Here is a 14,227-nt window from a genome sequence, read left to right as displayed (position 1 = left end):
GCACAACACTGTTTTTGCGGAACTGTAAACACAACTCATGCTTTACACTCAATTTCCAAATGATCAACACACTCCTAGCAAATCTATACACATGTATGGCTATTATTTTCACTTTTTTGCCAACTCTCTGGCACACTTTCTCATGTGAAAACTGTTTTAGATAATTAGTTCACTTTGCAATCAGCCTAAGCACTATAAATAAGCCACAGGTAATGTACAATGGGTACAATGGAGGGAGCAGGAAGAGTGAGAAGAGTAAGAATTAGAGGAGGATGAAGAATAGGACGTGGAGGTGAAGAAGTAGGAGGAAGGAGAGGGGGAAGAGGACACGGAGGTGAAGAAGTGAGAGGGAGAGGATGACAAGGACAAGGAGGTAAAGTTATAGCAAGAGGACAAGGAGGAGCAAGAGTAGGATGAGGAGGTGGAAGAGGAAGGGTAAGAAGAGAAAGAAATAGCCCTTTTACAGGTAAAACAAATCAGTCTACATGTGGGGATATTGTCATGTCAGGCCTGGATACGGCATTCCAGAATATATTTTCCCCGGTGCCTTGGACTAGGACATTGCATGTGATGAGACAGACGACCCGATGTAGACTAATTTGAAATTGCTATTTTGTGTTTTGACTTGGAAAAACACACTTGTGTTTGTTTTGATGTGTGTAAATAAACACTAATACTTGAAGTTTGGATCGATCCCTGTATGTTTACAGAACTATGACAAAAGTATGACCTCAAACTCACATAGTCTACCTTGTGCACAGAGAAAGCAAAAGCTAGATGTGTTTTATATTCATACCATCAGTGTGTAGTTGGCACATTGTGTGCTTACTATTGTGATGGCTTGTGTTTACCGTTTGATACAAAAACACAATTTTTACGAAGGTGTGAAGTTAAGCAAGGTGTGTTAGCTTTTGCAAGAGAACTACAATGTTTTGCTGATTGGGTGAAAGGTTTTCCTATTTGTGTGTAGAGTTTTGCAAAAAAAGCTTCTTATGGTCATCTGGCTATCCAAAACATTAAATTACTAAAAATACTTGTAAACACAGTTGTACTCCATGGACAGATGCTCTGCAGCATCAACATTTTTTCTCCTGAATCATGGACTCCACCTTTACAGGATTCAAGAGGTCCTTTTTCCAGTTTCTAAGGCGTACATGCGGAGATGTTACTGACCATTTCTGTTCAGATTTGCTGGTCCTGCTGCTCTGTTCCCTGAATTTCTCACTTTGTTTAACTTTTGTTTAATTCCTCTTTTCAAATATTTGACTGTGATCTGACTCCAGAAAATTGGTAAGGTTGACCTTGAATATTACCAAGTACTTTTTCAGCTAGTGGCAAAGTAAAAGTACAAGGAGAGATATAAATAAAAAGTTATTTTGCACAAAAAATAACATTTTATTTATATTACATGTATCTCTCCTTGTACTTTTATTCTATGTGAATGGTGAATGAATGAACAATTTATTAAATGGTAAACCATAAACTTAATGTAACCAACATCAATTAAACTGAATGAACAATTTAGGTAAACCATAAACGTAATGTAACCAACATCAATTAAACTGAATGAACAATTTATTAAATGGTAAACCATAAACTTAATGTAACCAACATTAATTAAACAGAATGCCCAGTAAAACCTAGTAGGCAAGTACATTACAACAAATGAGATGTTAGATAAACCAAATAAACCAAGAATAGATCAAATGTAAAGAAATCAAAACAAACCCAAATGAAAACACATGCATCTGCTCCAACCCATTAACTATGTCCTCATGTTTAAATGTATTCATTTAGCAGACTCTGTTATCCAAAGTGACTTATGTCAACCATATTACAAGGGCTCATTGTCCCCAGAGCAACTTGGGCTTAAGTGCCCTGCCCTCTCATTCCTTGCTCAAGGGCACAACGGTGGAAGACAGAAACTGAACCCACAACTTTTCAGGCGACTGCACGCTAGCCCAGCTCCTTAACATACAATGTATGTCAACTCACCATGCCCAGGGAAAATAAATAACTTCTGGTTGTGATTTATATAAATATCTGTAAATGTATGATATTAATGTAACAATGTGGCTGTGCTGCATCTATGCATAGTTGCTGACAAAGAACTACACTGTAATCTGTCACACCTTTCTTTTCACACAAACAGCAATGACTGGCTGGCTCAGTATGACGGGTGGTGGTAGTGTAGTGGTTTACTAGTTAAGCTTTGGCCAGACCCCCTGTGTGGAGGTCACACAATGACCCTTTGTATGGGGGATCAGATGGCCATTTGTGGATTTCAGGCAGGTAGGCACCTTTCCTTGCATGGTGCATAATAAAAGTGATTATTACTATACATTAGGGCTGTCAACATTAACGTGTTAAAAGTCCAGATTTGTCAAATTAGGTACATAATGGAATGAAAAGCATGACTAAGAATACCCCATATGTTGAGCAACTGAAATCCTATATCGGGGAGTAATAGGACAACATTTCATTATCAAAACTGTAGCAAATGGTCTCCTCAGTTCCTAAACATTTACAGAATTGTGTAAAATGAAGAGGTGAAGCAGCTAGGGTTGGGTATCGTTTGGGTTTTATCCGATGCCGGTGCTAAATCAACACTTTTAAAACGGTGCCGGTGCCGAAACGGTGCCTGAACCGGTACTTTGTTTTAAAAATGTTTTAAATTAAAATGGTCTAAAGCATGAATTGCTTTTTTTTTATTGATAAGACAAATTTGAACATGAAATTGAACTGTTATATTCAATTTACTATCAATATCTCATTGCTCCTACGAATAATACATTTAAATGTTAAAACAGCTTGCCATGCATGCACACACAATGGTAAGCTCGCTTTCAAGTTTACCCAGTGTTTGCCATAAGGTATGTTAAAACCGCTTGCCATAGAACTGCCAGGTCATGGACAATGGCATTTGCAAGCAAGCTAATCTAACAGGGACTCTACTTTCCAGTTAATTCAGTGTGTTCCCAAATGCTTCAAGAAATGTCATGTCTTAACCCATAACACGCAATAGTTTTTAACATGTAAGGCTACATGTCGGTGTTGAAGTGTTTAGATTCCCAGCGCTAGCCTAGTAGGCATTTTAACAGCAATTATGCGCTAACACCAGTCAGCTGAGTTTAATTAGTGATAACGTACGGAGATGGTTTAGTAGCCTCTTTGAAAGCTCAGTGACATCAGGTATGTAGCCTAACCTACATATTTATGTTTTTGCCAGCTAACTTTTAACATGATCTTCATATTGTGATGCTTATGGGCCTCATGCACATGAAAGATTAATATCATGCCATTATGTTTAGAACACACTGTGAAATAAAGTTTTCACTTACAACTTTGCTGATAACATTTCAAATAAATGCCAGTTAGCGCATTAGCAAGGATATTGTGTAACGTATGCCTTTTGCTTGTGTGTAGTTAGGCCCACTGCTAGATTTTGACAGGAGCTCGCGATATCGTGTTAAAGTAAGCTACTTGGGCTCACACAAGCTGTCAAACACTGTCCACTCGCCTATGTGGTGCATCCAGTGTTTATGTTAGCTAACTGTATGGATGTGTTGCTACAGTATCAGAGCAAGACGTTAGAGATGGTGCATGACATGCAGTGATGCCTCGTATAAAAAAATAAACTAAAAAAAACGCTATTTAAGCACCGAAATGAGGCACCGAAATCCACGTTGTTATTCGATGCAGTTACTACCGTTTGCGTTGGCACCGGTGTCATATTAGAACCGTGTTTCGGTGCCCAACCCTAGAAGCAGCACAGTGGTAAACATGCTCCCGTCCCAACTTTTTTTGAAACATGTTGCTGGCATCAAATACAAAATTAATATATACTTTCCATGAAATAGTCCAAATTTTAATTTTCAACATTTGATATGTTGTCTATGTCCTTTTTGCTGCTAAATATGGGTTTACGAGACTTGTATATTATGACATTCTGTTTTTATTTGCATTTTACACAATGTCCCAACTTTTTCTGTTTTGTGGTTGTATATGTGTGCTTCTGTGTGTTTATTGAGTGTGTGTGCCTGCATGTCAGTTTTTTGTGTGTTTTTTTGTGTGTGTGTCTGTGTCTGTGTGTGTGTTTGTGTATGTAGGTGTGTTTGTATGTGTGGGTGCATTTGTGTGAGTGTGTGTGTGTGTGTGTGTGTGTGTATGTGTGTTTATGTGTTTGTGTTTGTGTTCGTGTTTGTGCGTGTCTAGTGTGTGCATATATGTGTGTGCGCATGTGTAGCGTGCTATTCAACCACTTTACCAATAACCTAGCCCATCTGTTACAATAATGCATACAGAACTGTTTCCTTCCTTCAAAATACTGTAGGGGACTAGTGAATCACCATAATTATAACAATGTTAACAAACATCAAATGTAAAGTATATTCCACCTACTCTTTACGATAAGTGCCATGGGATCTTTAACAACCATGGTGAGTCAGGACCTCAATTTAACATTCATGCAAAGGAAAACATCTCCTGCAGTACAGTGTCCCTGTCACTGCAATAGGGTATTGGGATTGATATTTGTTTGGTGGCTTTTGGCCACAGGGAAGAGTGCCACTTACTGGCCAGCCACCAACACCACTTCCAGCAGGAACCTACTCTTCCAAGGAGGTTTCTTATCGTACTAACTAAGCCTGCTTAGCTTCAGTAAGTCAGGGTATCTGCTGGTCTGGCTGCTGGCTAAAAACAAAAGTTGATGTACAGGCACTAAATGTACACATAAATTAATTTATTGTATGGCCCCCCATGAACGAAAGTCCACGAAACATCATCCATTCGGCATCCATTCAGAGGGTGTCATAATGATCCTACACTTTCAATTTTGTGAAGTTTTAACCATGTCAGCCAGAGATATTGTGATTACAACACCTAATGTTTTGCTTTTTCATTTTTAACTAGGTGGCGCTATACATGAAATGAGTGGTTATGGGATGGGTTGACATGGCCCCTTAAGACCAACATACAAAAAAAAGGTGGTCCTCCTAGGCCCTACGGTTCTCGAGATATTCAGAGAAAACTGTGTCTGATCACCTACAGGCCAGTTGGTGTAAAGTAACATAAATTCATTTATTGTATGGCCCCCCATGAACAGAATTCCACAAAACTTGGCGGGCATTTAGAGGGTGTCATAATGATCCTACACTTGCAATGTTGTGCAGTTTTGACCATGTTAGGTCACGGATACCTGCGATTACAACACCTCATTTTTACTTTTTTGTTTTTAACTAGGTGACGCTATACATGAAATGAGTGGTTATGGAATGGGTTGACATGGCCCCTTATGATCAACATACAAAAAAAAGATGGTCCTCCTAAACCCTACGGTTCTCGAGATATTCACAGAAAACTGTGTCCGCCCTACCCTCCTTTCGGGGGATCCAGTCCAGCGCGGGGGCTACAGATCAAAACGAAAAACAATGGTTCCATGCTATCCTTGTGGGGCTACATGCCTACCAAGTTTTGTGCACCCCGGTCGACTAAACCTATATTACCGAATTTATGAATTTATTTTATGATAAAAGTGAATTGACTTGACTTGACTTTAAAGGTGAATGGAGGAAAATCTCTCTCTCTCTCTCTCTCTCTCTCTCTCTCTCTCTCTCTCTCTCTCTCTCAGTCAGACACACACACACACACACACACACACACACACACACACACACACAAACAAACACTCTCTCTCTGTCCTTCTCTCCCCATCTTTGTCCTTTCTCTGTCCATGTAATATTTTTTTGTTGTTAACACAGTTCGTGGCGCATACACAAATGGCTCTTTATTCGACCAAGTTTTCTCTCTGGAACTACATAGTTATGTTTGTAGTTTATGATGCTACTGTAAACAGTTGTGTCACAAATATACACTCTTTGTGGTTACTCATTATTTTGTATTTAATATGCCTTTTAAAAAGCTTTAGTCTAAGGGGGGAAATATGTTTGTTTTTTTTCATTTCATTTTCATTCATTTCAAAATATGAGATGAATTAGTTCATCTTTGTAATCGTTTGACAGCCCAACTACATGTACTATACACGTATGACCAATATTGGGATTGTCTTCATGTTTCACACAAGTACAAAGAAGTAATTGCCATTTACTGGTATTCAGTGTCAGTGATTAAACTAATTTGGTATCCATGAGGACATGTTCCTGTGACATCAAATAATCTACAAGTTTTGCAATATTTATTCAAATTTCTTTAATCTACGGAAGTAATAAGCAATATATAATAAGGAATAATCTTTAAATAAATATTGTGTACCTCCTTTGTTGTCCACTATCCACCTGCTGGAAGGCGGGGTTGAGAAGGAGTAAACCACAGGTGAGAGTTTTAGAATGTCTAATAAGGGAAACAGACGGGCTCTGGTTTTACTCTTAGGTTGGAGCAATCAACCAATAATGGCAGTAGCCCAGGTTTTTGTTGGTCATATCAGTCATGTAGAATTACCTTCTTGTCAATCTTGTCAATGACAAATGTGTTTTGGCCGTGGTGACAAGTTTGTTCTGCTGATTGGTTGGCAGTAAGCAATGTGTTGATTGGCTCTTCAGAAAGGCAGTAAAATTAGGGTCAAAAGTCCGTAAGCATTGCAAATCAGTTTCAAAAGCTCGTAGGCTACATTCAGTGTTGCGAAGGAAAGCATCGCGTAGCGTCGCATAGGAGATTCACACACGTACAAAGTAGGCTATTTGTGCAGGTAGGCCTACATATTTTTTCCACACATGTACAAAATATTTTTACAGATCCGCATTTCCCCCCCACATATGTACAGTACAAAACATTTCTACAGATACACATTTCTTTCACACAAGTAGCCTACATAATATTTCTACAGGTACATATTTTTTTCACACATGTACAAAATATTTTTCTGTAAAAATATTTTGTTGCCCCAGGGCTCCCTTGTAAAAGAGATATAATATCTCAATGGGACATCACCTGGTAAAATAAAGGATAAATAAAAAAATAAAAAAAAATAAAAAATTCTACAGGTACGAAATTTCTTTGCACATGCAGAACTCATTTTGCACAGCTGCAAAACTTTATTACACATATTAACATCTTTTCACAACCTGTCAATATTAAAGACCCTATTTTGACCGTGGTGACAAGTTTGATCTGCGTTGTACTGACACACCCCTAAATGCCCCGAAGTCTTTCCCAAGTTGTAGGCTGGTCTACACCGAGTTCAGAGGAAACGAAACTTAAAGTAAAGTCAGAGATTCGTCGTGCTCAGGAAAAATGGCAGAGGCGATTTCAATTAACCAGGATATTTTTATCTGTCCGATTTGTTTGGATCTACTGAAGGATCCAGTGACTCTTAACTGTGGACACAATTACTGCACGGGCTGCATTAAGGGCTGCTGGGATCAGGAAGCTCAGAAGGGAGTTTACAGCTGCCCACAATGTAGACAGACGTTCACTCCGAGACCTGTTTTGAACAAAAATAATGTTTTTGCCGAGCTTGTGGAACAGCTCAGGAAGACCAGAATTCAAGGTACTGCTTCTCCTCAGTGTTTTGCTGGACCTGGAGATGTGGAGTGTGACAGCTGCACCGGGAGAAAACTAAGAGCGGTCAAGTCCTGCTTGGTGTGTTTGTTGTCGTACTGTGAGACTCATCTCCAGCGCCATGATGAACTCTTCTCAGGGAAAAGACACAACGTGGTTGATGTCACAGGTCAGCTACAGGACAAGATCTGCGCTCAACACCAGAAGCTACTGGAGGTATTTTGTCACACGGATCAGAGTTGCATCTGTTTGCGATGTCTGGTAGATGAACACAAAGGCCATGACACGGTCTCAGCTGCAGCTGAGAGATCAGAGAAACAGGTAAGCCTAAGGACCGAGACGGAGTTCAGGTGCAGATATCTTTAGTGCGACTGCTCCACACCATTGACAATTTATAGCGATACAAAAAATATAATAAATAATTCCTGCAAAACTGCAATTTTGATAGGTCCCCAAACTACGGCCCGCCACCTCATTTTGGGTGGCCCCCCAAAACATGTCTGGTATTTAGCAATTAATTGTTAATAACTAATTAACTTCTATTCAAGTCATATTTCTGGGACTTCCTGGGATAATTATTTCTATTTTTTATTCACTCATTCAAATTTTCATCCAAATTCACAATTCACAAAGTTCTCATCAGGTGAGTAAAAGTTTGAAAGTTAGTTTTTGCCAGCACTTCATAAAACTCTCATAGTTTGAGAACTTTAAAATATTTGTAGGATAGGTAGGATATTGCTTGTTCACAACTTGAGCTGTGTATGCAAAGACAAAGAGTTCAGAGTTCACACATTTTAAATAAAATATACTTTTGGGACTCCCTGCTAATACTTTTGGGAATGCTAAAGTCTTTTTTTGTATTATTTCATTTGAGCTACATTTTACATGGCATGATGGCAATATAAACACAGCTAACAATGGTATTAAATTGCAGTAGCCTATGATTAAATGTAATGGAATATTCAACTAACGTAGACTATTGTTGTTCACAGCACTAAGCTATTTAGTTACTGATATACTCCGAGTCTCTGGCCCTCTCTTAGAGGCAGGCATAGTGAGCTGGCCCTCGGAAGAAAAAGTTTGGGGACCACTGATTTAAGGGGTTGTTTTTCAAATGTTTTTCCTATGGAGACTGGGGGGGGTATTTTCTATCACAATAGGGCCCATCATTTTTAGTGGTAGTAGTTTAACACATCTCTATGTTCAGATTGGGACATACGCATTGCATCAAATTATATTAGCGGTAAATTAAGTATTAAATGTTTCTTTCAGAAGCAGAGCTGCACAGAATAGTGTGCTGAATTCCCTGATATTACTGATCCCATCTGCTCCTTTGTGCCAAGTAAAGATGAACACAGTCGGGGTCATTACTGAATATCATACTCATCAGTACCAATAAAGACACTATTTGCTCAGTGGTTTATACAGATCCTGTAAACAAACAGGCTTCTTAATGTCTACACTTATAAATTAAAATGTCATGTGAGGACTACATTTATTATTGGACACGTGGTATCTCTCATCAGTCCCAACAAAGACACTATTTGCTCAGTGGTTTACTGTACACAGGTCCTGCAAACGAAGCGGGCATCTTTATGACTACATTTATAAATCAACATTTCATGTGAGGAATTGAATATACAGTGCAAGCACTATGTAGTAATGTGTAGCCTGGTATTGTCACTGTGTCATTTAGAAGGAGATGGAGGAGACCAAGAGGAAACTCCAGCAGAGACTCCAGGAGAGAGAGAAGGAGCTGCTGGAGCTGAGGAAGGCTGTGGAGACTCTCAAGGTGAGTACTAAGAAAACTATAGACCCTTTCAACTGCATAAACTAACAGGTGCATTCATTAAGCATTTCTGGTGGCACAGTTATCAACATTGAGTTGATGGTAATTTGTGGACAAACACAAATGTAGTACTGACCAGAGTAGAGGACAGCAGCTGGCTGCCATGTCAGAACTCATGTAACGGTAGCCAGTTGGTACGTATCTGTGCTGTGTGTAAACCTCCCTCCCAACACCTTAAGAGACATGCTAGCAGGAGATGCTAGAGCCTGTGGGTTTTAACTCACTTGCTAGCGTGCCCAACTCCCATTCCGAGGTGCTGCAAGTTGCAGGTTCAAGTCAGTATGAGTGCAGGGCTGAGCCGTGTGGTCAACACAACGCAGGTTACACTCAGTCAGGGCTCTCACCCAGTCAGCCAAAGAGGAGTCTGCAAAACTGAGTCACTTTCCAGTTCCTCTGGTCCACACTGTGGGTAACAGGGTGTGTGGAGGAGCTGAGTGAGGGCTGCTTTAGATGGACCCTCCTCTTTGTGTGTCTCCAAACAGAGCTCTGCACAGACAGCAGTGGAGGACAGTGAGAGGATCTTTACTGAGATGTTCCGCTCCATTGAGAGAAGGCGCTCTGAGGTGACAGAGCTGATCAGAGCTCAGGAGAAGGCTGAGGTGAGTCGGGCTGAAGGACTCCTGAAGCAACTGGAGCAGGAGATTGCTGAGCTGAAGAGGAGAGATGTTGAACTGGAGCAGCTTTCACACACAGACGATCACATCCATTTCCTCAAGGTAACTGTAGTGTAGATAGATTGTTTGTTAGCAGACAAAGTGTTTAATTCCCAACATCATAGAGTCCTCGTTGGAACATACTAATTAAATTGACATACAACATAATTAAAGTGTCTGTTTTCTGTTGAATGTTCTTGCACTCATTGGCAAAGCTCTGCAATATTGCATTCAGTGCCAAAGCTCTGCATTATACAACCTCTGATATGCATTAGATCAGGCATCTTCAACATTTCTCAGACCAAGAACCCCTTGCTTGATGTAAACCTTGTAACACTACATATTGCATGAAGTTGCTTATTAAATCCAACCAATAATATTATGTAGGGCAACATAATTTCCATGACTAAACAGTAATGTTGTATACGATGCTAATCCATTAAAATAACAATTTTGGACAGAGATCATATATCTATAGATCAAATATAATTATGTTCCTATCCATTCATCTCTCTCTTTATCTCTCTCTCTCTCATTTGTAGAATTTTCAGTCAGTCAGCCCTCAACCTCAGTCTAAAGACTTATCCAGCACCTCTGTCAGCCAAAGCTGGTCTTTTGAGGCTGTGAAGAAATCTGTCTCCACATTGAAGGGGCAGCTGGAGGATTTCTTCAAGCAGGAAGTCATGAAGATCTCTGCAGGAGGTCGGTTATATAGATATTCATTAGAAATTAGAAAAGGCCACATAATATGATGAAGTTTATGCAAAGTGCAGCCTTTTCTCATTTTCTGTTGTAGGTTGTTATAAGTTGTTACAGGTATATGAGTTGTTCAGTCCAGCACTCTGAGAAACTATAAAAAGAAGCCATGCTACTATACCAGTGCATAGTGATATTCATGCTGTCATGTTGGTCATGGCTAATGGTGTGACGGTTCATTAATTAGGCGAAGTGACTGTTATGTGCACGTTGTGAGCACAACACAATGATGGGAGAGACACAGAGTAAGTTCCACAAGGTTTACAATTTATTAAGTCCAAAAGGTCTCAAAACAAGCAGCGTCGGCCGAACGGCCTTCAAACAAAGGCACCTGATGTGACCGGATCAGCAAGCAGTACCAAGCGCCTGGTGCTCTGCTGCTCTCTCTGCCTGCAGAGGGGAGGATCTCCAGCGGATCTGGAGCCATGACCTGTGCAGCGGTGCACCTAATTGGGCTGATTGGCTCCAATCACACCTGTATGGGAAATAAGGCAGAACAGAGAAACCACGGCCTGGGGGAAAGAGCAAAGCCACGGCCTGGGGGAAAGGCCAAAGCCAGCGGGCCGTGACTTACAAATGATTACTTGTATTTGTGCCCAGCTGGTTTTGGTCATTCAATGTGTAATATAAACCAACTTAATTGACCCATTTGCTCAGCAGTTTGTTGGGTTAAGGAATTGTTTCAAATGGTTCCATTACATTAAAATGAATAGTCGTTTAGCTGACCCTCTTATCCAGAGAGACTCACAGTGAACTAACTACAAGAACTACTGAAGCAACTTGGGGTTAGGTGCCCTGCTCAGAGGCACAATGGTGGCAGCCCCTGGGATCAAACTCCCAACCTTTAGGTGTTCCATTTGGAAGCTCCCGAACCACTAGACCAGCAGCCCCCACATCTGAAGGTCTTCTGAACCTGCTCTTCCCATCCTGATGAAGATCAGTGCTGCTTGAACCAGTGCATCTCCATCTTCACTTTGGTTCAAGTTTGGTTAGTTATAATGCATTTCTTCTTTCTCAGTGTCTGATGTCCAGGCTGTTTTTACTGAGCCAGTAACCAGAGAGGAGTTCTTAAAGTGTAAGTTGGTCTGGTCTACAAACACTGAGACAAACATGTACACACACAGTCATTCATTCAAGTATTTGTGGAATCACAAACACACATACACACACTCTACACAGGCAGTGAAACATACTCACGTGTACACAACCATTCATACAAAAATTTACATAATCACACACACACACATGGCCATGCACACTTTTGAAGTTTTGAATAGACACACTAGAAGTCTCAATGATGTAAACAGCGCGCGCGCATACACACACACACACAAACACACACAGACACACAGATGTTAGATATATTTTGGAGGCATCTGGAATGTGAAGTTTTGAATAGACAATAGAAATCTCAAAAATACATCAAATCTGCACCATACACACATATCATATAAACAACACACACACTTATACAATACTTATACTTATACAATACACAATACTTTTGAATACAAGCGGTGAAATACACTCATGTTTACACTTACATACAGCCATTCACACAAAAATGTACATAATCACACACACACACACACACACACACACCTAATTAAAATACAAATCTAACTTTGTCCTCTCTTCTCCTCCATCAGACTCCTGTCACTTCACACTGGATCCAAACACAGCACAGAGAAACCTCCATCTGTCTGAGGGGAACAGGAGGGTGGAGAGAAGAGATGTGCTCCAGTCATATCCTGATCATCCAGAGAGATTTGATAAGAGGTATCAGGTGCTGTGTAGAGAGGGTGTGTCTAGACGCTGCTACTTGGAGGTGAAGTGGAGTGGGAATGATGTTCATATAGCAGTCTCATATAAAAGCATCAGCAGGAAAGGAGTGGGTGCTGAGTGTGTGTTTGGATGTAATGATCAGTCCTGGAGGCTGCAACACTTCAACTCCTGTTCCTCTTTCCACCACAATAATAAAGAGACTAGTCTCCCTCTAGTGGCCAGCTCCAGAATAGGAGTGTATGTGGATCACAGGGCAGGAACTCTGGCCTTCTACAGCATCTCTGACACAATGACCCTCCTGCACAGAGTCCAGACCACATTCACTCACACACTCTACCCTGGGATTTTGATAGGAAGTGGATCATCAGTGAAGCTGTTGTGACCCACACTGTATACAGCAGGACAGAAATGTAAAGACTCCAGATACAGATAGATATCACATCCACACACACATAAACACATCCCATCTCATCAGCACACATATAAGCCACCACTCACATGTAAAGTTCTTGGGGAAAACAAAAGACCAAAACCACTCCCTCATTTCTGGACCCCAGCAGATATTACAGCGTCTGGACCTCTGGACGCATCATCAGCACACCACACACACACTATTGGGTGGGACATGTGTTGATGAGCCCAGTGTTTCACCCCCTCTGATCCTCTCCCACAATCCATCTCCTCTCCCTCCTGCTCCCCCAACCCTCCTTCCCCTCCCCCAGATGTTCAGGCCTTTAGTCCCTCTGTGATTGGACACGTGTCTGATGGAAGGTCAAAAGTGAAGTTCATTAAGTTGAGTAGAAGTAAATATTTATGAGGTTGTACTCAAGAGGTTAATATATATATATATATATATATATATATATATAATGTATGATAACATATACACTTCTTGTTGCAACACGACTGACTCAAACTCTGTCCAAATCTCCAAAAAACTAGTATACAAACTGTATGATATGTATCAGATATTATGGTGGATGTAACATTTACACTTCTTAAAAATAAAAAAAACACACATGATCACTACTGTTGATGGGTATTGGGTATTGGATAGCTCCTAGATCAGCAGTGAAGTTATTGTGATGGGTTCCACCTTCACACTTCACAATGTTCACTGTGTGTGTGTGTGTGTGTGTGTTGGGGGGTGGGGTACAGGAGAATACCTGTGGAAATACTTGGTGTAGGTGGAGTGCAGGTACACGTCTCACTCAAGTGAGGTGATACTGTCTTACAGTACTGAAAAACAAAAGCTAATGATTTATTTACAAATACAAAACTCAGTCTTTCACTTCTGTATGGCTCGTTACGCTTTCACACTTCACAATGTTACTGTGTGTGAGTGTGTGTGTGTGTGTGAATGTGTGTGTGTGTGTGAATGTGTATGTGTGTGGATGTGTGTGTGTGGATGTGTGTGAGTGTGTGTGACTGTGTGTGTGTGTGTGTGTGTGTGAGTGTGTGTGTGTGTGTGTGTGTGTGTGTGATGTCACACTGTGAAGAAAGTATTGGATATGATAGGAACACTACAATACAACTTTATCAACAGTTAGACCACAACAAATACTATCAAGTCCAGGGGTCCGTTGCACAAAAGCAGAATTAACACATCCGGGATAAGTTACTGAGCTGCGCTCAATGAATCCAAAACACGAGCGTACAGGCTTAATTG

General features: G+C 40.5%; 1 protein-coding gene across 1 annotated transcript; it reads left to right on the top strand.

Moving 5' to 3' along the window:
- Nucleotides 1-7,183: 7,183 nt before the first annotated feature.
- Nucleotides 7,184-13,571, top strand: LOC143105600 (tripartite motif-containing protein 16-like). Its single transcript, XM_076269626.1, has 6 exons — nucleotides 7,184-7,836; nucleotides 9,212-9,307; nucleotides 9,847-10,080; nucleotides 10,560-10,719; nucleotides 11,792-11,848; nucleotides 12,423-13,571. Exons 1-6 carry the CDS (start codon nucleotides 7,249-7,251, stop codon nucleotides 12,938-12,940), a joined length of 1,653 nt encoding a protein of 550 aa, XP_076125741.1. The 5' UTR covers nucleotides 7,184-7,248; the 3' UTR covers nucleotides 12,941-13,571.
- The last annotated feature ends 656 nt before the right edge of the window (nucleotides 13,572-14,227 follow it).

The sequence above is a fragment of the Alosa pseudoharengus genome, unplaced genomic scaffold (assembly GCF_046254945.1).
Source record: "Alosa pseudoharengus isolate Yale_2024_CS ecotype anadromous, Long Island Sound unplaced genomic scaffold, YU_APseudo_1.1 YU_APseudo_1.1_scf_6, whole genome shotgun sequence".
Lineage (NCBI taxonomy): Eukaryota > Metazoa > Chordata > Actinopteri > Clupeiformes > Clupeidae > Alosa > Alosa pseudoharengus.
This window is presented reverse-complemented; position numbering and strand designations above follow the sequence as displayed.